Here is a 25,027-nt window from a genome sequence, read left to right on the forward strand (position 1 = left end):
CACATTAAACTTTTTAAGAAGCAGCTTCTGGTGTGCTGACTATACTTGTTTATCAGATATTACCTTTTCAGTCCAGCACCTAGCAATACTCTTCTGGGATGTGCATGTTATCTTCACCTGTTTTATAAGTGTAAATAACCCTTGTACCATCTAATTGCCCTCATAAAAACTGTGAAAATAACTTGGTTCTTTTTGCCACTGCAAACTTTGATTCATCTCCCTCCCTCTCTCACACACACACACAATCATATGTACACTCACCTTGGTTATATAATTAAGGTGTGTGCACACCTTAGATGGTTACAGTAACCTAGCTTCATGGTTACCTGTCCCCACATACTTCCTGGTCTGCTTATCTTTCATAAACTTCGATTATCTGCACGCACCCATGTCAGAGGACTCAATCTGACTGTATACATGGGTGTCGTCTTTATAAGCAAGCGATAAGAGCAAAAAACAGATGAACAAAGAACAAACTGCTGAAGAGGACGGACGGAGTGACGCCGTTGGTTTCCCACTCAGTGCTTTACATTTCTCATCATTTCAATCTACACTGGATACACGAAGCTCCTGTCTTTAAACGTTTGCTGGTTTTTGTGAATGGACGAAAATTTGTTGGTGAACTGAAGTTACTTATTTGAAAAGAGACTCAATCACAATCACTGCAGACTTGAAGAAAAGATCCAATCAATAGAAGATATAACAAGATCCCAAGGTAATATTTCTCTCTTTTTTAATATTTTGAAACTTTATTCCAATGTTTGACCATAATTTTGGTTTTTTTTTTAAAACAATTCAGTTCTTTGCCCTGCGTGTATCTTGTAATGTTGGAACTCAAACAGAAACTATTCATTTCAGGTCCCCGCTGAGGCGGTGGAGTAGATAAGCACAATGGAGGACATAAGATATCGAGGAAAGAAAAGAGAGGGAAGACACAGGTGAGTAAGAACTTACAGCATATAATGTCCCTTTTTTTATTGTTTAATTTTATCTAATCTGGGTAATTCTGTCACAGAAGTGATACTGAGGGCAGTATGTGACGTGAGATTACTTCAAATTAATTAATTTAATTTAGGCTATTAGCAGCCCGGTGAACCCAGTAACAATATTTTCGTCTTAATTAGCTTTTCTGATTTAACAAAGAACAAAAAAGTCTTCCCAACAATTTCTGCGTAGTAGAGATGCTTTTTTTTCCAGTTTACATACCTTGTGCTAAGCAGGTAAGTTGAGGAAATATCCATTGAAAAGCAAAGCTGTTATATATGTTTCCTTATTCACATATATACTGTATATTGGAGATGGAAGTGGTAAAATGCCAGAAGCTGTTTGACAAATCTGCAAATATCTTCTTCCATTTTACATGCACTTGTCTGTTCTCCTAACTTAACTCTTAAAGTATGGTTAGGCTAAGAAAAAAAATAATAATTTAGCTGCAATTCTGTGGAAAGTGGAAGAAGCACGGGTTGCCTCAAAATGATCCAGGTGTTTTTATAGAAAATGTATATTATATTAATTTATATTATATTATATTATATTATATTATATTATATTATATTATATTATATTATATTATATTATATATGACAAGATATTATTTTATAAATATTTTTATAGATCAAACAGAAAAATCAATACACTGAGTAAAAGTTAAAATAAGATTAAAAACAGGAAAAACATCAATGTGCATGTCTGTAGAAGTAAAATATTTTATTTAAAAAATTGTGGTACTGTTTTGTAATAATTCATGCACCAGAGGCTTAATATCTAATACAATGTCAATATACACAACCTATAAAATGTGTGTTTGTATCTTATATTTTAATATAAGGATAATCAGTGTATGCTGTAACAATCTAATTTGCCTTCAGGATTATTAAGGTATCAACTGATTCCATTTAAAGTTGTTTCTCATTGTTCTGAGATTGGGACAGAAATAAATTAGACTCAGAGAGCAACTTTAAACTACGCTTCTATTTCTCTTTCTGACCATAATCAAGCTTTATTAACCTCTTCATCATTGTTATGAGGTTAATTGTTAGTGAGAAAGAAATTAGTACTGGATAAAATTAAAAACTGCTCGCTTGTGTTAGCAGGTTTCAATTAAATATAATTTACAGTGTGAGGAAATACTTAATTTCCCCTGTGCACTGTTGTGCTTCTCTTTATTGCTGTGGTTGATGTCATCCCCACTGATACTCCCTGCTGTTAGAGGCGATATTTAAAATGTTAAATACATACAGCTTTAATCACCTTCTCTACACTGGGATACCAGAGACAGAAACAGAGCCAGGATTCTTGGTTTAAAGAAGAAAAATGCTGATTTTAAAAACCAAGAGCTTTTAGAAGCACCGATGAATAATGTCACAATTTCAAGAGGCTCATGAAATAAACTCTTGCTAAGTTTAATCATATATCTTGCTATGAGAAAGTGCTGTAATCTTGAATCTTCTCAATAATTCTTGTATTTCTAAAGGGAGTAATTTGTTATTTCTGACATACTAAAACAAATTAAACGTCTCTTAAAGAAAAGAAAAGAAAAGAAAAGAAAAGAAAAGACAGATAAGCATTGTTCCACTTTTTTGCCTTTATGGTGCAAACTGTCTACATGTAAACAGCATAAGTTGCGTCTTAGTGTCTGCAGTTGCCTTGATTTAGCAACGTATGACAGTTTGAGACAAATAAAACCAGTAATCCAGTCATTACTGGACAGTTGTTCAGCATGCTCTCTGTCCTTTGTAGATGTAAACACCCGTTAGATCCTTTGTGACAGTCAAAATATTGATCTTTGGAGGTTGTTGTTTTGCCTTTGTAGGGTTCAGCTTGTGTTTGCTACTGCCAAATCATGGAGGAAAAAACTCTACAATGGATAGGTTACATAAAAGAGATACTAAATAATTTCCTGCTGCAACACAACAGTGTTGACAATAGCACAACAATTAAACTGAAATTAAATTAAATGCAAATTAACCTACTCTACCTAAAATGAATAAATAGAATAGAATAAACTATTTAAAAATCAACTAAAGCTCTTGGTCAGGACATGAACTCACATAGAGGCTGGAACAAAACCACAGTGGCATCAATGAGGGATAAAAACACATAAGTTATTCCAGAAATGGGAAGAAAAAACTGCCTTCAAAGAGCTTTTTTTGCCCTATTGAAGATGAAACTTATTTTAAATCCACTCAAACATCTTCAGTTTCTAAAATAAAATAAAATAATTAAAAAAAAAACATGATTTTTATTCATACTGTAAATTGCTTGACCACTTTTTTTGTGGCAAATTATCCACAAGGAAGGTGTTACCTGAATGTGTTTACAAGTGTTACATACTGACATTAGTAAGACTTTACAATAAAGGTACAAGTCATGTAATCCTTAATTGATGCATGACTCATGATGATTTAATGATTTAATTCCTGTTGCTTATCATGACCTAGCTATTAGTTTAATGTGTCATTACATCATACTTTATCGATTATCAGTTTATAAAAATGTATTCAGTATTACCTAATGTATCAACACATTAATTTTGCCACCAAATTTTTTGGTTTCCACAAAAATATAAATTTCAGTTTTATGGGTTTAATTATATTCTCTGTAAGAGGAGCTATAACTGTTGTTTATGAAGCCACTTAAAAGATAATTCAATCATTCATAAAAGGTGTATATTTATATACAAATCAGAGACAAATGGTTTCTTTTTAAATCACTGATCTGAGGAAACCGATTAGTTTGACCCAGAAAACTGAAAAAAATGGGTTTATTATTTCTGAACCATTATTACATATTTTCCCTAATAATTTGTCAGATTTATGTTTCCCCTCAGACTTCACATTTTGATACCGTTTATCTTCTTATTTATTTTTGTAAAGACCAGATAATTAGCTACCATTTGAATTAATGTGGTAACTGAAATACTTATTAATGGATTATCTTGAAATCTGAAATAATTACATGATCTAACATATATTCATGATATATCCTGCACTCATTTTTTCATCAAAACATGAGTTACACATCAACTCAGCGTTACTTACATGTATGTTATAACTCTTGTTATAACTTGCTTTCATAAAAGTAAAGTGAAAAGGGGAAAAAACTTGACTATAAATCAAGTTTGTTTTATAGTTGAAATGCAATGATTTCCGTGAGACAGCATGACTCTCTTAAGGTTGTACTTTGGAATATGCATTATACCAAATAAAAGCTTGTGTACTTAACGTGCTGTCTGAGAAACGCTCTGTAATATAATCCTTCTTTGTGTTCGCAGTAACAAACACTGTGATTGTGTAGTTTAAAGGTTGTCAGTTAAAATAATTGCTGTGACCCAGGATTTTATGGGGATTTAAATATAATTCACACTCCTGAATGTGATGAAGCTTTTTTAAAATCAGTTGTTTTTATGTAATGATTGTGTAAAATTCCCACACATCTTTTAAGAGAAGAGTAAGTTGCAAACATGCACTTTCATCTCACCTGAACACTTCTGCCAGCGTGGCTGTGGCCATTCTGGACCTGGACTCAGCTGTAGTTTTGATATTTTCTATGGCAACGTCAAACATTACACTGTTATCAATTCAGTGTAGAAAAAAAACCCCACCCTGATCATTTTTTTCTGTACAGGCATCAATCAGCCAGCAATGAGGGATGTCATAGATGCTGATAGCTAGACTTGAGTAGTCTAAATGTCAGCATAGGTGTTGTTACACAGGTACAGTCAGAGGTATTCTACAGGCTGAATCACCTAATGACATTTTCACATTACACAGTAAAGTTTATCTAGATGCCACCCTTCTATTTCAAGATGTCTGCCGTGTACTATGGTTTCTTTAGTCAGACTTTGGCCTGGGATCCTGCCAGGGATCCTGGGATCCACCTTGCTTCTTCCAAAAACAATCCAAGACAGAAAAAAATATTTAAGAGAGCTGTATTGTGTGTAGTTTACTGTTTACACAGAAAAGTTAAAGGAAGTCTTTATCCTGACCTCTGACGACATCAATAAAAAAATTTTATATATTCAAAACAGTCATATTATGTTAGTTTCCTTATGAGAGGTTCTTAAACTTTACTGCTACATCTTTCCACCATTAAACTACTGAGTCAATCTTTATTCACACAATTTTTTATTTTTATTTATTTATTTATTTTTATTTTTTTTTTCAGTGAATATTTGTGGCCCACAAACATTGTAATGTGTGTTTCAGGGACACATGGGATCCATTCCAGCTAAACCCTATTGGAGCGGAGAAGGAGAAGAAGCAACACTGTCTTCTGGTGGCCCAGTACATGGTGGCTATTTTTGTGGGCATAGCCGTGTTGGTCAGTGCTGTTGTTGCTAAGGTAAGAATCTCTTTCTGTCTGATAATCTATAAATGATGTTATTAATTTATTAATTATTGGTGTTGAGATGGTAAAGCATGAAAATGAAGTTCCTGGCATTTGATTTAAAACGTCAGTATAGAAATTTAGGTATTATACACAAAATAAATGTAATGTTTAATAGCAACTTTAAATGCAGCCAAAATATCCAAAACATCTAAATGGTTTTTATTATTAAAAAATAAAAACAATGGTACAGGTTTTCATTCTCAGCTGGAGTGTAGGTATGCTTTCATTGTTGTTGGATTCAGCTACTTTGGTGTTTTCATTTCTGATCTCGCCTAGAAAATCCCATTTCATTTTTAGTTTTATATACCTCTGTCAGGAATACTGAAACTACTACGTCTGATTCAAACACTGGTGCATTGAACAATACTATTTTATTTTTCTCATGTTCAGTTATGGTGTCTGTTGCAGCATACACAAACTTCACACTTCTTCCCCACATTTGTTTCACAACATGTTTCAGATTTGAAATTGCTTTGCAGAGAAAGAAGTGCTCGATATGATTTCATTCACATATGTGAAGTCTCTCTGCTGGCAGCTGAGTTTCAAGGCTGTTTGTATTAAAATGGTTTTGAAATATGGATGAAAAAAAAAAACAGCACTTGATCTACCACTGTGACTGCAACCTTTGACTAAAACCTGTCAGCTTATAACCCAACTTTTACTAAAACTAACTTGGAAAAAAAAATATGGTCTACACAGGCCAACCTTACTTTATCTCATTTTACTAATATTTCTCTTTTTTAAAAAAATCCTCCAACTGTAACAGTGATATAGGTGACCCCCTTAGGTATATATTATAACGGTGCCCTGTGAAGTAGCACACCTACATGCAGTAGAAAGGAAATACATCTTATAAGCCTTTCTACATGGAGGTGTCAAGCTGTTCATTCAACAAGCCACAAAGCCCTGAGGAAGAAGGATGGTGGTGCATTTAAGTGAAACATGTTCTCCCGTAAGCCTTTAAGTGATGTGAAATTGAGAACACAATATGTTTAATTTATAACAAGATAACACAGTGCTAAAATACTTTTTTGCCGTTCTGGCTGGGATTAGACAATAACATTATTTCAGTAGTGCAATAAAAAAAAACATGGTTTGGAATAAAACACTTTTCCTTGCAACAAAACTTTGTTGCTTCTTGGTTGTTTAGACTGTATTATCTCTTATGTAGGTTAATAAAACAAAACTACTTGGGTAAGGTTAGAAAAGGATCACAGTTAGAGCTAAAATACATTCTTTTTATGACGCTCTCTTTAAATAATTCGGGTTGTTTCTCCATTCAGGGCTCTCTTTTGGTTCTGTCAACATTGTCCAGTTCAAGTTCTATGCGCAGCGATAAGGAAAGACAGTTCTACAGGCTGATGCTGGTCTTCTGCCTGGTGTGCCCCAACTTCCTGGTGTTTATGAAATCCCTGTGGCGATGTGCCTTCAAGAGCTTTGTGAAGCCCAACTTGAGGACCATGTCATTTGTAGGTTGCTCTAAATTTTTAATTGTATCACGACTTGCTTTTACTGGCATCCAATCATAGTAATAAAGTCAACCATTAAATTTTTACATGAATATGTAGTGACTCTTAGAAATAGTTGTATAGTGTAAAATATGAATAAAATATGAAGTTCTCTACAGGTGTAAAAATGACTTGTATGAATCTGGGAGTGAAAACTGAATTTGACGATATAATGTTGATCTTGTGTTTTTTGCAGGTCTGTGCCATTGAATGTCTGGTGTCTCTTGGTACTTCAGTCCTGGTCCTCGTTGTTATGCCGCAGTTTGACGTGCTAACTAACCTCTTCATCAGTGGGGGAGTCTGTATTGTCTCTGCAATACTGCAGATCGTATTCAGACTACAAAGAGAAACCTGGAAAATTGTGTTCCCAGTCTGCTCCCTCATTCTCACAGTGGCTGGTGAGTAACTTCCTTGAATTTACTATTTAAAGAATATTGTCTCTCCCTCCTTTTTTAATAGTACTACAAATGGACTTGCACTGTATATTGCAGTGATCAATTCTGCATTCACAGTTTCAGTTTGGTAAAGTGGGGTGTTGAATTTGGTAAAAGAAAAACCAACCATGATACTGTTTTCATCATGTTTACAAACCAAAACGGCACTTTTCCATAAAAATCATGTAACATTAATCTAATGTTCAAACTCATAGGACATCCAAAATTAAATTTTATTTCCATTCTGTCAATCCTTTGTGTCTCCTAAATTAAATGTAATAAGGTGGATAAAGCCAAACGGGTGAAGAGTTGACAGTTATTTTCTTCCTCCTATGTTCTGCCTTCAGATTATTCACTAAACTAATGCAACTGTTTGATTATCAGTCAGCTCTGTGTTTATAATTTTTAATTTGTGAATTTGCCACACTTATCATGACAACTGTCTCAGATAAAGGGAGTAAGATGTATAAACTGTCCCGTCAAAAATTATATGTCTGGATCTGAACATTAAAATACAAATTGAAGTCTACAAACTCTACATTTTGTGGTAGATAGAGACAAATCACACAAAAAAACACTTTTTAGATGATTTTTGACCATTGACAATCATTTGGCTGAAAAGAAAATAATATGGGGGGGGGGGGGGATTTAGCCATCTGATGCTCTTGCATTTTCATGTCTACCTTCATATAAAACAAAAAAAAAAAATTTGTGTTCACAGAATCCTGTCTGTAAATTTATATTTGTGAATGAACTTCCTTGAGACCGTATTATAGACTCAATTAAGTTAACAAAATCAGATAAACACCATTAGTTTTCAGCGACTGTCTTATCTCTCCAGCCCATAACGTTTCTCTAACCCAGTAGCCTGTATCCATATATCAGCGCCCAGATATTTTTATATGCAGAAGTCACTTTAAAAGGAAACTATTTTATGTTGGCACAATGTTTCTGGCAAAACTTAAATGCAATTCCAAGAATGAAGCCAAAACTGAAAGTTAAAACTACCACTAATTCTACATACGGCCTTAAATGTGTAAATGAACTGATGAAACATTACTTCAGTTTGGAGTTTGTTCCTCTTAAGGAAATTGCACTGAAAATTGTGTGTATTCTGGAGGAGAAAACTTAAAGTTACTCTCCTGAACCTATTTGATGGATTCATTCAGGACACTTTGATTTTATTCTCAAAATGCAAAATAAAGCCAGTCGTTCATCTGATATTTTTCCATAATACGGTCCAACTCTTTAAGCTAAACGCAAAAAAAAAAATGAATGAGACACTTTTAATTTCAAGTTGCTTAACTGATTGACTGTGTAATTAATTACCAGGTTACTGCCTCCTTGCCCTCGACTACTATGTCCGTGTGACATCGTATGTGGAAAATCAAACTTATGAGTGCTACATTTATGTGGGAATTGGAATTTTCTCTTCACTTCTAATCTCCCTCTGCTGGTGGGAAAATCCATTGCAGGCTTCAAACAACATGCAGGTATGTTTAGTTTTAAGAGAAAATGTTTTAGCTGGACATTTAATAGATTTTGGTGTGTGTTTTTTATAATGATAAATATTTTAAAGTGACATGATCTGTGACTCCTTTTTCACATTTAACCCCGCAGGAAACTCTGTCAGAATTAGACGGTTTCAGGGATTTTGTCTTTGTCATCAGCAGCATTCTGAGGATATTGGTGATAGGTAATTATCTACGTTTGATCTCTGTGTCAGTAAACTGTAGTGGGAAATTATACATGAGACTTTATTGTGTTTTACCATGCATAGGCTCTAACAATATCATCTTAAGCATTGCCATTGGATGATAAACCAGTTTTTCTGATGTAAAGGATCCAAATAAACTGTGGACAGTGTTTTTCAGTTGTGATGAACCATGTTTTATGGTTTCGTAAAGCAGCTGAATTTCCCAGTAATATTTTACTTATGTACTTTCATTCACTGTATCTTTGTTAGATTAACATCGTATGTTCATACTCTATTACCAGTTTTCTAAATATTTTGTTTTATTTAGGGGCAGTATACCTGATCTACTATGTGCTCATTGACAAATCCATCATCTGGGCTAACTTTAACCTCCAAGGCGATGAATGGGAACTCCTGCAAACTGGACTGGTGCTGTTTTTCTTACAGGTGAATTAAAAGATGACAGACAAACAAAGACACAGATGTATATAATTTACATATTTGTGTGTGTGTTTGTGTGTGTGTGTGTGTGTGTGTGTGTGTGTGTGTGTGTGTGTGTGTGTGGGTGTGTGTGTGTGTGTGTGTGTGTGTGTGTATTTATTCTTGTTGTTATTCACTATGTTTTTTTAAGATTCTTTATCTAATGTTTCAAAAGGAATCTCTGTACTCCCCTAATTCTTAGTTTACTGCTGTTGTATCGGTTCAACCTAAAATACAAAAGAGTAAAATTTTGTTCTGTACCACTGACATTAAAATGCAGCAGGTTTAATTAATATTCACTTTGTCTTCTGTTACAGGCTTTCTGCTCAGCAGCCTGTCACTGGTTTGGTGTAGTGGCCTGTAAGATCCATGCTGTCAGGATGAGTTTTGCGCTACCAGTATGCTGCACAGGACCGTCAGTGCTGCTGTTGGGACTGATACTTTTCATCACCCAGGCACAATCACTGGCTGGTGCAGAGCAAGGGAGCATCACAGGTGAGTCTTTCTGTTTGTGCGCTTGTTTTTGTTTTCATGCACTGTTATCTGGGATTATGGTGGGAGTTATCTTGCATCTGAAGCTTCTGAAGTCTTATATTTCTAACTGACTCTGCTAGTTACTTATCCAGCTGCAATAACACTGATTTTCTCTTCTAGTAACCCTAGTTAAGGGCACACCCACTCGTACTTTGTCCCCAACCAGTAATAATATTTCTTATAACCCACATCACTTTAGCATTTTGCTTAGCCTCTTTTTAGAATTTAAATCAATAAGATTGTAGGTTACCCAACAGTCCACTAAAAAGTTCTTTAAGACAAAACATAAATATAAATGGCTCATAAAAGAAATTCCCACCTCTTCTGAGGACCCTTGTCATTCTAACACTCAATTGTTAAACTAATATTTAACTTCATTCTTTGACCTTTCAGGTCTATCATTGATAATAATGTCACAAAAATGTGAAATTCTGTGTTGGAGTCTGGTACAGTCATGTCAGACATATCTGACCACTTTCCTATTGTGTTGTTCTTTAACCTGGCACAGAAACCTGCACCTTCACACTGTAAGATCAAAACCAAAGTATTACACAAGAGAACTTTGAAGCAACTGTGTAATAGCCTGGAGACTAAAACACGGACAACTGTTTATGATGCTTGTGATCCCGATACGATACAGTCATTTAAAGAAACTAGAAAACTTACAAAAGAAAATATTGCGAGCCCTGTCTTGATCCAGTTTTAATGCCCCCACTCGCCCCCTATTACATTGATTCCGTCTTCTACTTGGTGAATTGTAAAGAAAATGTATTTACTTGGGAAGGCAAATGAATATTCCTAAATTCTATATGACCTAAGAAAATTGCATTAATTTATTCTTCCTAAAACTTTGGCAGATTTTTGTGAAAGCTTGATCCACCTGAGCAATAAAAATACAACTCCTATGGCTTTACTTGAGGTTACCAGGAGCATCTGTCGGACGTCACTCAACAGGTATGTCACTCTTCTGACGTGTGAGTGGAATTTAGCATTTACAATTTTAGCATTTATCCGATTTGTGTCCCATTTGTGTGTGTAAATTTTTATGTGAATAAGATTACTGAAAAGTAAACATTGTGCAATGTCCTGGGTGATCCATGCACAGACATATTGTACATTTACAATCTGTTCCCCTTTTTTTTAAAAATATATGCATTGTTTGATTTACAGCTACTACTTGCAGTGGCCTTTTTCAATGCTGGCACTGGAGGGAGTGTGTATGTGGTCAGGCTTTGTCACATGTACCTACTACGTATGGAAGATCAAGGTATTAATCTCTTTATAAAAGTCATGTCAATTTCAAGTTTACTGTAAAATGGCATCGCTTCCTGTAACAAATGTAAAATAATCACATTACAGTGTGCATGCTTTTTATCTTAAGATTAGACAAAAAAAAAAATATACACCTTAAAGCATGTGTCTGTCATCATGCATTAGGTCCAGCGCATTGAAAGGACCTCTCAGCTTTTTGTCCGTCGACTCTATGAATCTGCTTTCATCGATCTGTCTCTTCTGCTCAACACCAAGATGAAGCTTCCAAAAGCACAAAACTATGAGAAGTAAGAGGGGTCATAAAACAGAATTCCATTTTTTATTTATTCATTATTTTATTTTACCTTAGTAATAGTCTATTTTATCATGTTAATCAGAAAAAATATTTTAAAATCCTTTTCAGACATGGGAAAGGCAACATTGTTAAATTCTTCAGAGTGAATGTTATGATACTCTGTCATTCAGAAATGTTACAGACCCTCTCAGTTTCCCTCTGATGTGTGTAATATTTGCCCTATGTGCACGGTTAGAAGTATATTAAATAACTAACTCAGATGTCATCAGAATAACTGAAAGAAGTGTGTGTGTGAAAGGGGTTAAAGACTGACAATTGTACGCAGAACCCAAAGCTGAACAGAGACCTCTTGGATCGTACTTGCACACAAATTATTTCATTTGTAGAAGATAAACTTTTGAAGCCAAGTCCTCATACCTTAATATATCTAAAAGCATGTATCTTTATAACAATACTCACAGACATTGCTGTCATGATGAAATGTGAAGACTTGATAATTGGAAAGTCCATTTTTTGCATTACAAAGTTGACACATGAGATTATTGTATAAAATCTTGGGTTTACAACAGTACAGACTCTCTGTAACAGATGCCCCCTTGATGTGCATATTCATAACATGAAATGTGTAAAAATTGTACTAAAATCCCATTTTCTCCAATTTACTCTACTCCACAGCCAAGATGAGCTCCAGAAAACTGTGATCTATCTTTGTGCTACCATGTGGCATGAGACCTATGATGAAATGCTGAAGATTCTCACATCCATGTTCAGGTTAGAGACGCATCACACTCATTGTACTGAAGCTGCACACATAGCGTGGGCTTGTTTAACCAGTGTTTTAGAACATCTGAAAATATTGTTTTGGCTCACATCTACTGATTTAACATGTCATTGGGCAAACAATGAACACTTGTTATGAAGCTTGCCTCTCTTTAAATTTGCAATATGTCTGTTCATGCTCTGATTACCAGCACAGACAGAAATTTTGCAGTTTTGCTGCAATAAGTCTGTTTCTCTATTTTTTTTTAGGTTGGACCGCTATCGAGGTGATCCAAAGGAGGACCACAAGGACTGTTTTGACTTTGAGAATCACGTTTATGTGGACGATGCCTTTATGACCGAAGAAGGCACAGGAAAGAGGCTGGTCAATTCCTATGTCAATGACTTGATCCACGTAGTATTAGAGGTTTATAGGTAAGGTCATCCATTTATATAAAGTTGTACTGATATCAGTGTCCCTGTGTATTTCTGTTTCTAACAAATCATCTTGTGATTTTTTTTTCATTCAGGGTGTTTACCAACAAAGAGCCAGATGAAGTGTCAATCGTTGAGACTCCTTATGGTGGAAGGCTGCTGTTTGTCTTGCCAGAAGGCAACATGCTGTTTGTTCACCTAAAAGACAAGAAACTAATCCGGAACAAAAAACGATGGTCCCAGGTATTGCTAAGAAGTGGTGTCGTGTGTCCATTTTTCTCTGTATTTTTTATTTATTCATTCCTACATAATTCAATGGACCCATTTCACATACCAACTCATGCCAGAGAATGTACTGGACTCACTGGACCACTACAAGTTTGTGTGTCAGTGTTACGTTTTCTCACATAGGCCTGGAAACTGCATGGTGGACTTTCAAAGTGTCTATTAAAGTCAAGCAGGATCTTTTCCCATTAGCACCAATTAATGTTGGTTCCTACATCAAATGTGACTTTCTGTGAACATTAGGCTCTCCTTTCTGTTTCAAAATAAAGAACTAGTTCTGTTTCCATGTACTTATCAGTACTGATTATGAACATGAATATTTTCTATATGCTAAATTTGTTGGAAAATGTTTAGCTATGATTTGAGATATTTTTCATAAAAAAATTATAAAATCCATTTGTCTTACCTTCAATGTTATTCCCCTAAATCCAGCCCTATAACTTATTTTTCAGGGGTTAATCAAATCAGGAACTAGATTAAATACAGCCCATCATCATATTTTATTGTTCTTTTTTTAATTTTACTAATTTGTCCTGTCCAGAATCATAGCAAGCAGAATGATAGTCTGGCTGCACAAAGAGATTATTTTAACTAGCCTTGTTTGTAATGCCTTGTTTTTCATGATTTTCTTGGTGATTTTCAGATAATGTACATGTATTATCTGCTCGGCTGGAAGGGCTACATCTCCAAGAACCCTCAAAAGATCCCAGTAAGTTTAATGATTCATTCATTTGTCTATTATGTATTCTGATTTATCAATTGTGTATATATTTCCTGTAATGTAATTATCTATCTATCTATCTATCTATCTATCTATCTATCTATCTATCTATCTATCTATCTATCTATCTATCTATCTATCTATCTATCTGTCTATTCAGAGGCAGAACAACACTAGAGACAGTTTGGTCTCTATGGATGGTGAGATTTTCTTAAATCCTCAGTATGACAATGACAGCAAGAGAAAATTGATCTCAGATGACAACACATACATCCTGGCTCTGGACGGGGACACAGACTTCCAACCTAAAGCAGTGATTCTGCTTGTTGACAGGTCAGCAGCAGACAAACTGATTTATTTTATTGTGGCTCAGGAACAGAATCTCAACATTTTGCAAAAGAAAACATGGACAGGGAACATTTAAGTTTTGCTAATAGTTTTGTTTTGCTAATAGTTATTAAAATGTCTCGTTAACCAACAGGCTGAGGATGTATGACAATGTAGGTGCAGCATGTGGTAGAATCCATCCTACTGGCATGGGTAAGCTGTCACATTTTTTATCACTTTTCCCTCTTTTTTTTTTTTTTTTTTGTATGGTTCTGTTTTGACACACATAGACAGATAGATTATTCTAGTAAATTTAGTTAATTTAAATGATAAAATCAGTGATATGTGTGGTTCTTTGACAATTTCAAGATGCTGAGTGAGATTGTGTGAGATTAAATGGTAAATACTGTGACATATCTTGAGTCATTTTTCCTCCATCCTTCACAAATAGTACAAACAATTCATTCATAGGTAACCTGGTTAGCCCATTTTATGGTCATTTATTGGAAGTGGGAATCTTCTTGTGGATGTAGTGTGTCCTCATAAGAAGTTTCATGATGTTTACCCAGTGTTTTCCACCTTGGGTAGTGAGGGATCTAAGCATAGCATTTGTATGGTACACACTCAAGTTTTTACCATATAAGATTCTCTGTCCTACAGACTGGATTCACACACGAACATGCATTCTATGCAAATGAGCATCCTATAGGCAAACTCTATGATTGGAGGACACAGGACTGAGGAATTTTCTTTGTTTAAACCCCTATATAAGACAGAACGACACATCAGGTCTTTAGGTCTTCGTTCTGGTTTTGGGACCTCCAGATTTTTCTGCAGAAATCTGTTTTGATGTCTGAACTTTTGTAATAAACTTCTTTTTATTATTCAAGTCAGCGTCCAGAGACATTTTTGCCTGAAAGCCAATCTTTCCACATCTCCTGAACAAGATACATCAGTAGACAATAACTGAAAATTCTTTCAACATTACTGAGTGGGAATATGTTTCCTCTGTTTAAGTTTTTTCTCATTTTTTTTTTTACCTCTTTTTTATCTCTTTTCACAACCCTCTCAGGACCCATGGTGTGGTACCAGAAGTTCGAATACGCAGTAGGCCACTGGCTTCAGAAGACAGCTGAACATGTGTTTGGCTCCGTGTTGTGTAGTCCGGGATGTTTCAGTCTGTTCAGGGGGTCTGCCATAATGGATGACAATGTTTTGAAGAGGTACACAACAACTGCAACAAGAGCTTCAGAATATGTGCAATATGACCAAGGTTGGTACACACAGCCACTTAGTTTTAGTTCACCAGCGTTAGCTTCTTCACCTTTTCTCTTTAACTGTATATTTTTTCCCTCTCTTGCTTTTCCAGGGGAGGATCGCTGGCTGTGTACTTTGCTACTGCAACAAGGATGGCGAGTCGAATACAACGCTGCATCAGATGCATACACCAACTCACCACAGGAGTTCAAAGAGTTTTACAACCAAAGGAGACGATGGGGACCATCTACACTGGCCAATACACTGGACCTTTTGCACAGGTCAATAATCTTTAATAATCATAGTGGGATTTTCAATCTAGCTCACATTAATTTGACTGGAAATAAAACTGGATGCTCATATCAAAGGCTATGATATTATAAAGAATAAAGGGTGCCACTGTGATGGGGCAGTTAACACTGTCACTTCATAGCAAGAAGGTTCCTGGTCTGAACCTCAGCAGGAGCTACATGGTCTTCTTGTGCATGTGTGGGTTCTCTCCAGGAGCGCCACCTTCCTCCAACAGTCCAAAAATATGCATGCTAGGTGTTTCTAAATTGACCATAGGAGTGAGTCTTTATCTCATATGTCTCTGTGTTGGCTATGTGATGGATTGCTCAAGGTGTACCCTGCCTCTCAGCAGATAGCAGCTAGGCTTCAGCCCGCCTGCAATCCTGAATTGGATTAAGGTGGTACAGAGAATTGATGGATGATGAATATTATTTGTTAGAATTTCCAGTCAAACCAACAAGATCTACTTCAATCAGGTATTTATTGTTGTAACATATGCTAACTATGTAGTTATTACTTGATTATAGTGGCGCAGAGACGGTGAAGAGAAACTCGTCCATCTCAAGGCTTTATATCTTCTATCAAATGTTCACTGTTGGATCTTCTATCCTGGGGCCAGCCTCTGTGACTCTGATGGTAGCAGGTAAGTTTACAACCTAATACTTTCCTTTTCCTTTTTACACAAAGTTTTCTGCAACGCCCTAACTGTTTTATGTTATGTTGCAAGATAGTAATGGCTGAATATATAAACTTAATACAGGCAATTTAATCCAATTGATTTTCAAGCAGGATCTTTGACATTTCTTCATTAAATTGTGAATTATAGTCTGATCATTTAATATTTGGGCAGTGGTGCAGTTTTCATATTTTGTCATCCTGCTGTTTTGTTTGAGCACCTTAGAGTTAAATCAATATAAAGGGAGGCCTTTAGCATCAGGTTCCAGTTTAATGAGTAAATATAGTCAAATTATCCAGTGTGCTAAATTAATATAAGAAAGCTGAATATTTAAAGTAAACCACAATTCCTTCTTAAACCTAACCGAGTAGTTTTGATGACAAGATGCAACCAAGCAGCAAGTAAATCAGAAAGTAAACCTAGCTCTCATTGACAAACATTTCAGGATGTTGGCATGTTTGCTCTCACCGTGTGGTTGGTGTTTTATTGCACTGAAACTAGATAAAAAAAAAGTGAATTTTTTATAGAGGTCAAAGGGAAATAGCAATTGAAAAAATTGTTGCATACTCCCCATGGTAACAGAAGCACTTGCTGCTATTGCCAGGATTTCACTATCTTCAGTTCTGTCTTCAGTAACAGAAAAGCACACTCATCTATGTTGATGTCGGGTCACATTCCACATCTATGCTGTCATGAGCTCTTCGGTAGCTTTCACTGTATGCCCCTTGTCTTTACCAACTGTCCTATGAAGCACTATCAAATTTAGCTTTGTAAACTCCCCAATTCACCCATTTATTTATTTGTTTATTTATTTATGTTGGAAGTTATCACTCACTAGTTAACACCAGACACATTCATCATCAGCAGTGCAAATCCTTTCCATCACACCGCTCCTATAATGTTTTCATACTTCATACATTTCTCTTCCCATTAAGTTCTTTTAAATTTTAGGTGTCTAAGAAATATCGCCAGGAACAGCTAACAAACACAATGTTTAACACTTAGCGCATGCTACCTTTTACCCCAATAAAATGTTATGAATTAACAAGGAAACTGACCACACCTGCTTATGACAGTGCTTATCAGCCTGTCGTCTGATTACCTTTGACCCTGCAACAATAAATATGTGACTCTTCTCAAACGGCTTTACTAAATTTATTTTTCTTCCCTCGAATCAGAGCGTGTTATCTTCTCAGAAACTCTAATGGCAAAATTATCTCTCTAGAATCCTTGAAAAAATACCTGGATCAAGGCAGGGATCTGTATCACCCCCACAATCTAGTCACTTGTTCTTTATTCCATTTCTGAGATACCCTGAAAATTTCATCAAAATCTGTCCATAAGTTATAAGTTATGTTGCTAACAGACAGACAGACAGACAGACAAAGGAATGCTGCAGAATACATAACCTCTACCTTGGCAGAGGTAATTAAATTTCTAGATATATAATAGTCATCAAGATGTGAACTTTTGTAAGATGGCAACAATATGCATCACATAATATTATATAAATTTTTAAGGCATCAAAAAAAGGCAAAGCGAAACAAATCAATATCAACAAAAAAAAAACATTTGTGGTCTAACCAGCTGAACAATAGACTTACAATTATCTGTAACTGTGAAATCGGGATCCTGCTTCATCTCTCAGTTCTACATTACTGATTTTTATGTACTAATAGCTTTCTCTGGTATTAACAGTTACCTGCTTTCTCTCTCTCTCTCTCTCTCTCTCTCTCTCTCCATGTCATTTCCTTCCAGGTGCTTTTCAGTTTATCTTCAGACTTGCCGGTACAACGTCTATCATCATTGCAAGTGTTCCTCCCGTGTTTTACATCATCATCTGCTTCATAACCAAGGCCAACACCCAAATCACAATCGCTGGCATTATGAGTGTTCTTTATGCATTCCTCATGACTGCATCCTTCTTTTCTATCATTGGTGTGGTTTTTTTCTTTTGTCTTCACAACTGTATGGACATTAAAAAAAATGTTAAGAGATAGTATATAGACTCATATACCTCATGCTCATTTTAGGTGATATGGTGATGCAGGGCACCTTCTTGACCCCTACTGGTTTGTTTCTGGTTTCTATGACGGTCATGTACTTGGTGACAGCTATACTACACCCACAAGAGTTTGGTATGTATGTTATATAAATGTATATATATATATAGTTATGTTATGTTATGTTATGTTATGTTATGTTATGTTATGTTATATTATGTTATGTTATGTTATGTTATGTTATGTTATGTTATGTTATGTTATGTTATGTTATGTTATGTTACGTTATGATTTATCTATATTCTCAGTCACATTGCATTACGTTTCTCCTTCAGGGATGATTATCTATGGTCTGATGTATTTCATCTGTATCCCCAGTGGATACCTTCTACTGACCATCTACTCACTGGTTAACATGGACAATGTGTCTTGGGGCACAAGGGAATCCAACAAGTAATGGTCGAAGCTGTCAGAAAGAACCTATGTGGTTCAGACTGCAAACAAAGATTTTCATTAGTGATTGAAATTTTAATTACTGCATGTTTAATTTGTTATATTAAGCAATAGCATAATTTTTCCAAATATTATTACAACAATCAATTAATAACAGATGGAGTGATTCCTTGATTTATCATTCATAGTGTTATATTAGTAAACTTTTAATTTAAAAAAGTGTGGCAATGACAAAACTGGTACAACTGTGAGTACACAGGATGACATTTCCTTTAGCTTCATGAACAGCAGGAGTGCTTGTTTTGTTGTGTTAACTGAGTGTTCATTGTTAAGTTAATTGAAGGTGGTAATGTCATATTTAGCTGACTAAATCATGCATTTCCTGCTACTTGTCTGAAGAAGACCTACAAGAAATGATAATTGGTTAATAATCAGAGAATCAGTTTATTTTCTAATCATACCAATCAGCATCATGACAGTCCCTCAACATGTCCCTTTTTTTATCTGATCGTTCATCATGTTCTTTGTCTCTGTCTTTGTTAGGGGTGGAGGAGAAACAAAGAAATACCATAACGTTCTGTGTGACAGAAAATGTGCACTCTGCTGCTGGGATATGAAGATACAGGTGCGGCTACCAGACAACTAGACTCAAACCTTTTTTGTGGTCAGATGGATTAATGTATTCTTTTGTTTTGCAGATAACCCAAGAAACAGAGAATCGGATGCTTCAACAGATCACAAGTCAGACTGTACAGCAAGTCCAAGCACTCACAAACACCAAATACCAAGAACTGCCTTTACAGCCAGCCTCAAAACTGGAGCCTGAAAACAAACTGGATATGACAACTGAAGCAGAACAAATTAAAAATTCTGCAGCTGGGGACCACAAAGGGAGCATGTCAAAAAGCAGCGACCTCGCTACCACTCACAGGTATTCAGTTTCCAACATCCTGTTTTATGGATTTTTTTATCCAACTGATATTGTGGTCAGTTCATGAGAAGTTATATTGTCACTATGAGTTAGGACAAAAACACTTTAATCATATAATTCATATTGCCAAACACTGACAAATATGCTTGTGCTTGTGTGCAGTGATGACAGCATTGAGAAAAAGAGCTTATTAAGCTCATCTGATGAAGACAGTGACGATGATGATGATAATAATAATGACAACATGAATGCTAATTTAGGGGAAATGGAAGAGGAATCTGTCGCAGGTAAGTGGCACTTGAAAGGTTCACTTGTCTTGAATACTTCCCACTCTAATTCATACACTTTATCATGTAGAACAATATATGCATAATATATAACATTCTAAAATAGTTTTACTGATGTATGTGCGTGTGTGTGTGTGTGTGTGTGTGTGTGTGTGTGTGTGTGTGTGTGTGTGTGTGTGTGTGTGTGTGTGTGCGTGTTGTAGACTGGGTGGAGCCAGTACAAAAAGAGTTTTTGAAGAAGCTGACTTATGCCAACATGAAGAGAAATCTACAGGAACAAATAAAGTAAATATGGACTTTTCTGTTCTTAATCTTTAGTTGTTGTTTTGAAACAACATGGACAGAATGTTAAATGGCTGCTGCACAATATAAACATATAATATGTCTGAAAAGAGATTCACAAATTAGCATCTTTTCCTTCTATGGACAAATCAAAACCATCTATCCATAATTTTAACTGCTATGTCATAAATAAACACAACGTTTTATGTAATTATGATGCAGGTGTGCATTTGCTATTGCTAAGTTCTAAAACAATTTACTCTTGTATTCCTTTATCACAGATTTTCAAATGTGTATTCAGAGTTATTTTATTTATTTTGTTCTTTTCTCCTCAGATACACACTCCGCAACAAAAATGATGATGAAGTGTGTGACGACTTGGTCCTAATGTTAACCGACACACTTAATGTAGAGCTCAGTGGAGTGGGACCTGAAGATATTTTGCCACAAATTAAGCTTGAGGAGTTGCAATTCGCACTGACAAAGCAGGTGATTGTAACTGATTTGGTAAACACATAATTACAACGCGCTGTTATTAAAAAAATATTTGATTTTTTTGGTTTCAATATTTTAAAAGATGATGTATCGTTCTTTGAGTTCATTTTATGTCTGTAGCTTTGCATTTTATGAACAGTAACAGCTACTGTGGACAGGGGAAGACTATCTCTTACATACTTTATATTTCAGGCTCGCCAAATCCTGAAAACCAATCGAATGATGAGATTAGAAAAGAGGGTGAAACGAGCCATTGAGAAAACCCTAACTGCCCCACTTGTACAGAAACTAGATGAGGTGAGTGATCTTATTGGTTAATTCTTTGAGAAGAAAATAATACATATGGATGGATGGATGGATGCTTCAAACAGCTTCAGAGAAATGCTAAATAAAGACATGAAATATACTGATTAATTTAGCTGTACTTTTACTATTAAAAATCCTAAAAAGAGGAACATGTACATATATGTGTGTGTTTAGGGTGAGAATGACTTCTGGAACAAACTACTTGAGCGCTACTTGAAACCTATTGTGGAATCAGAAGACCATAAACAGGACGTCATCAGAGAACTCAAGTCACTGCGCAACAAGGTGAACAATCTTCAAGCACTGGTCCATTAACTGTCTCTGCAGCATGAATTTCTTCTGTCAAATTTCTTTATTGCCTGGATGTTCAAAACTAAGACATGGAACTAGTAGACAATTCAAATGTGTTATATGTGTTGATCTTTGGCTTGGTGTGTGGACGACTGAACACTGTCTAAAAACTGGTGCATGTGTTATAACTTCAGGAACAAAAAGGCAAAAAGTACATTCAACATTCTTTTTTGAGGTTTGCTGAGTTTGAAATTACTTGCAGGTGTATTATTTGATGCCATATTAGTTCCCACATTTGTGTCATATGAGACCAGAGATCTCTCCCAGTCACATGGGAGGATAACAGGACAGATTTATATGCATCCGATATGGCTACTATGAAAAATGAAGAGTTAAGGGAAATCTTTAAAATGGTATTTCTTCCCTACAGGCAGTGTTCCTGTATTTCATCGTCAACGTGCTTTGGGTGGTGGCTACCTTTTTCCTGCAGGCCATTGGAAATGATGTTATCAGCATCAAGATCCCCAAATACACATCATCAGGAAATCTTACCGGAGAGTACCTCAAGGTGGGGACATGCAACAGTCACAGTTCAAGACTTTGGTTTGAGAAAGACTGCCAAGTCCTCTTGAATACATTGCTATCTTTTTGTTCTGACAGGTGGAGCCCGTCAGTTTGATGTTCTTGTTGTCCTTTGCTATTCTTCTCCTTGTCCAATTTCTGGCCATGCTTTATCACAGGTACACAAACACAACTTTCACACAACTTCTAACTCAGCTTGTATGTTTCTACAGATGTAAAATCAATCTAAATTTGACTAAAACACTGAAAGTTTGCTGAGCTTGAGAAGTACTGTAGGTTAGAACAATTCTTGTTTCAGGTCCTGCAGGTTTTACAGAGAAATTTTATTTAAATGTTCAAACATTTTCAAATGTTTTCTTCCTTCTACCATAAGCAGAGAATTTACAATCTACACATTAGAGTTTTATGGAGCAGTATAGTGAAATCTTTCATTCTTCCTGGAATAAGTGTCCATTCTTTCTTTATTATGATGTCCCCATCTTTCTGGCGGTTGTCTCATCTTTGTGCCTCTCTGTTTGCAGGGTCTACACTCTGATCCATGTTGTCTCCTATCGCAGCACAGAGAAAGATTACGTAGAGAGAGATGAAGTAAGTAACAACACTCAAACCCACACACTCAATCAGCTTGGCCTGATTATATTCAGGCGCTGAGCCACCTGAGCCCCTCAACATAATATTAAAGAAAGAACAAACTGTCAACAGATTTTATATCAGTGAATCAGAAAAAGTATAGTATAATCATACACATCAACCACTAAAACACAAGGAGAGCAACTACAGACACCCAAACCTTATCACAGTACAAACTAAAGTAGTTTTTGCATCGATTTAAAAATTTTAGAAACTATAGTTGGCATTCAGATGTTGTTTTGATCTAGTCATGAAGATTATGGTGTGTTTAAAATAGAAACTGGATTGTGTGCATTTAAATGGAAGTCTAATGCCATTCAAGTATATCTGAACCTGTAGGAAATACTAGAGACGCATCAAACCTAAACCTAAACTAAATTAAAAGAAGCATTAGGAATGATATAAATTCTGTTAATAGGTTAGTTGTGGCACAGTTAATAAAAATCATGTATGCCTAAATACATTTTAGATTTCTATCCTGCTTTCATTTTTTCTTCAGTAGTTTTTTTTATTCACGAAATTTAAGCAACAAAGTATATCTACTAATTTAACTAAGTCTTTGCACCTTTATCCATTGGTACTCTAAAGTCTCTTATCTTTAAATTAATACATTTTAACATTGTAAAACTTACTGTAACACAAAGATTATTTAGATTTTATCTTTCAAATAAACAGTTATTACCACACATTGTGACCTCAGTGGTAAACAGAATAAATACAGTATATATCACCTCTTTTGATATATAAAAATAACAAAAAACTGGTTTTAAGAATTTACAGCACAGCTGTTTAGTCAATTGCATTCAATTTCCCAGGTGTCCTGCAACTGAGGGGAAAAAAACATAAAAGGTGTAATAATTAGCAAAAGCAAGAAAGTGAAAACTGTTCTTTACATTTTTAAAGATTAACGATTCATCAGTCAGGAATAAAACAAATCAAAAACTGTTAGCAGCTCTTTAGTTGACAACAATCTTTAAGGGTTTGCAGATTCAGTGCAAATTTTAGCCTAATCATAGATACAAGAGAAAGTTCAAACACTGTACTTTATTCACACCCCCAGCTCCTGTTCACGTAGAAAAAAAGAGTAAAATAGAATAAGAAAATAATGAAGTTTGTGATAAATCTCTCAAGTTCCCTTTATGTTGGTTGAACACTTGAACCTGTCGTTAAACTGCACTGTGAAACTGTAACAGAAAGGCACAACAAGGTTTAAAGCCAGCCTTGTCAGCTCTGTTAAAGTGTTAGAAACTTTGATATTAGAAAATAATCATTTGTTTATAAATGTGGTCTATGAGGCATTAATTTTCTTCCTTTTTGTTATTTAGGATAAGGATGAAGATGAACTCACTGTAGCAAACGAATATGCCATTTCTATCACCACCGAGGACTTGTAGTCAGTAACAACCAGCTGTAACACAAGAAATCCCACACTGGCATCATCAGAGGCAACAAATCAGCTTTTTTGCCTAAAAAAAAGGCTGTTTCCTCCACCCAAGCTTTTTTCTTTCAGCTTTCACAATGTATTAAATATTCTGTTTTTTGTTTCATCACATTATCACTTTTAAGACAGGGCACATCTTAAACTTGCCAAAACAAAAAATAATGAAGTTCATCTGTTCTGCAGCAGCTGTTTGGTCTCCCAGCAGGAGATTAGAGTGAAATCCATTTCAGGAGCAAAAATGCACAAGGGAAATCAGTTTTAACAGATCAAATAAGCTTTATTTGACAATGCAAAATGAGATTGCGAGTGTGGGTTTCAACATGATTTCATTGGTGGTGTTTAAATGACCACGTTATCTATGAATGTTTGCTTTTAAGATTTGTATTTATTCTCTTTGTTAAATGGTTAAATGCATTATGTTTGCAGACTATGTGAATGCTACTATCCAAATCCAGGGTCCAACTTGGGAGGACGTTCCACAAATTGTGCATAGCAGTATAAAACTATTTTGGTGTTATTTAACACAAAGATACAAAAGAATCACCCCCCAATGGAATGAGTGTCCGAGTCACAATCTGTTAGTTTACAGTAATGATCCTGAAATTAATGGACAGCAGATTTTTATAAATAGTTCTGTTTGATCAAATGTGTTCCAAGGAATCTGTGTCACTCTAGTATATGTACTCTAACGTTTGCATAGTATTGTGCAGAAATAAACTTTATATTTCACTGTTTAGTGTAATTTGGATACTGTTATTCCAGATTGAAATATGATCAGGTTTCATTTTAAACATAATTTAAATGTACCAAGGTCTGCACATAAGCATGGATTCATATGCATGTTCTTATCCAAGTTAACAAAATACTGTCTTTGGTTTGTAAATATTTTATCTGATGCAGGAAAATATTGTACCCCTGCAGTGAATCTGTGTGTGTGATCAAATTTAGCATTAAAGTTGTGTAAA

General features: G+C 35.3%; 1 protein-coding gene across 1 annotated transcript; it reads left to right on the forward strand.

Moving 5' to 3' along the window:
- The first annotated feature begins 616 nt into the window (after positions 1–616).
- Positions 617–24,400, forward strand: chs1 (chitin synthase 1). Its single transcript, XM_041980670.1, has 35 exons — positions 617–715; positions 859–938; positions 5,208–5,343; positions 6,675–6,860; positions 7,096–7,297; positions 8,666–8,826; positions 8,954–9,029; positions 9,358–9,476; positions 9,827–10,004; positions 10,901–10,997; positions 11,214–11,310; positions 11,481–11,602; positions 12,286–12,381; positions 12,640–12,804; positions 12,900–13,047; positions 13,733–13,798; positions 13,971–14,143; positions 14,292–14,350; positions 15,210–15,410; positions 15,507–15,675; positions 16,213–16,328; positions 18,120–18,299; positions 18,395–18,499; positions 18,700–18,817; positions 19,361–19,442; positions 19,516–19,748; positions 19,911–20,035; positions 20,239–20,320; positions 20,653–20,806; positions 21,005–21,109; positions 21,293–21,403; positions 21,840–21,977; positions 22,070–22,149; positions 22,513–22,579; positions 23,947–24,400. The coding sequence occupies exons 2-35, from the start codon at positions 892–894 to the stop codon at positions 24,013–24,015; spliced, it is 4,263 nt and encodes a 1,420-aa protein (XP_041836604.1). The 5' UTR covers positions 617–715; positions 859–891; the 3' UTR covers positions 24,016–24,400.
- Positions 24,401–25,027: the final 627 nt, after the last annotated feature.

This window comes from Melanotaenia boesemani, chromosome 1 (assembly GCF_017639745.1).
Source record: "Melanotaenia boesemani isolate fMelBoe1 chromosome 1, fMelBoe1.pri, whole genome shotgun sequence".
Lineage (NCBI taxonomy): Eukaryota > Metazoa > Chordata > Actinopteri > Atheriniformes > Melanotaeniidae > Melanotaenia > Melanotaenia boesemani.

What these genes read in the sequence shown, in the direction of transcription:
- chs1 (XM_041980670.1), top strand. Translation starts at nt 892, where the DNA reads ATGGAGGACATAAGATATCGAGGAAAGAAAAGAGAGGGAAGACACAG. An exon ending in TGGTGCTGTTTTTCTTACAG is followed by an intron (nt 9,477 to 9,826) that starts GTGAATTAAAAG and finishes CTTCTGTTACAG; the next exon opens with GCTTTCTGCTCAGCAGCCTG. An exon ending in GGCACAAGGGAATCCAACAA is followed by an intron (nt 18,818 to 19,360) that starts GTAATGGTCGAA and finishes TGTCTTTGTTAG; the next exon opens with GGGTGGAGGAGAAACAAAGA.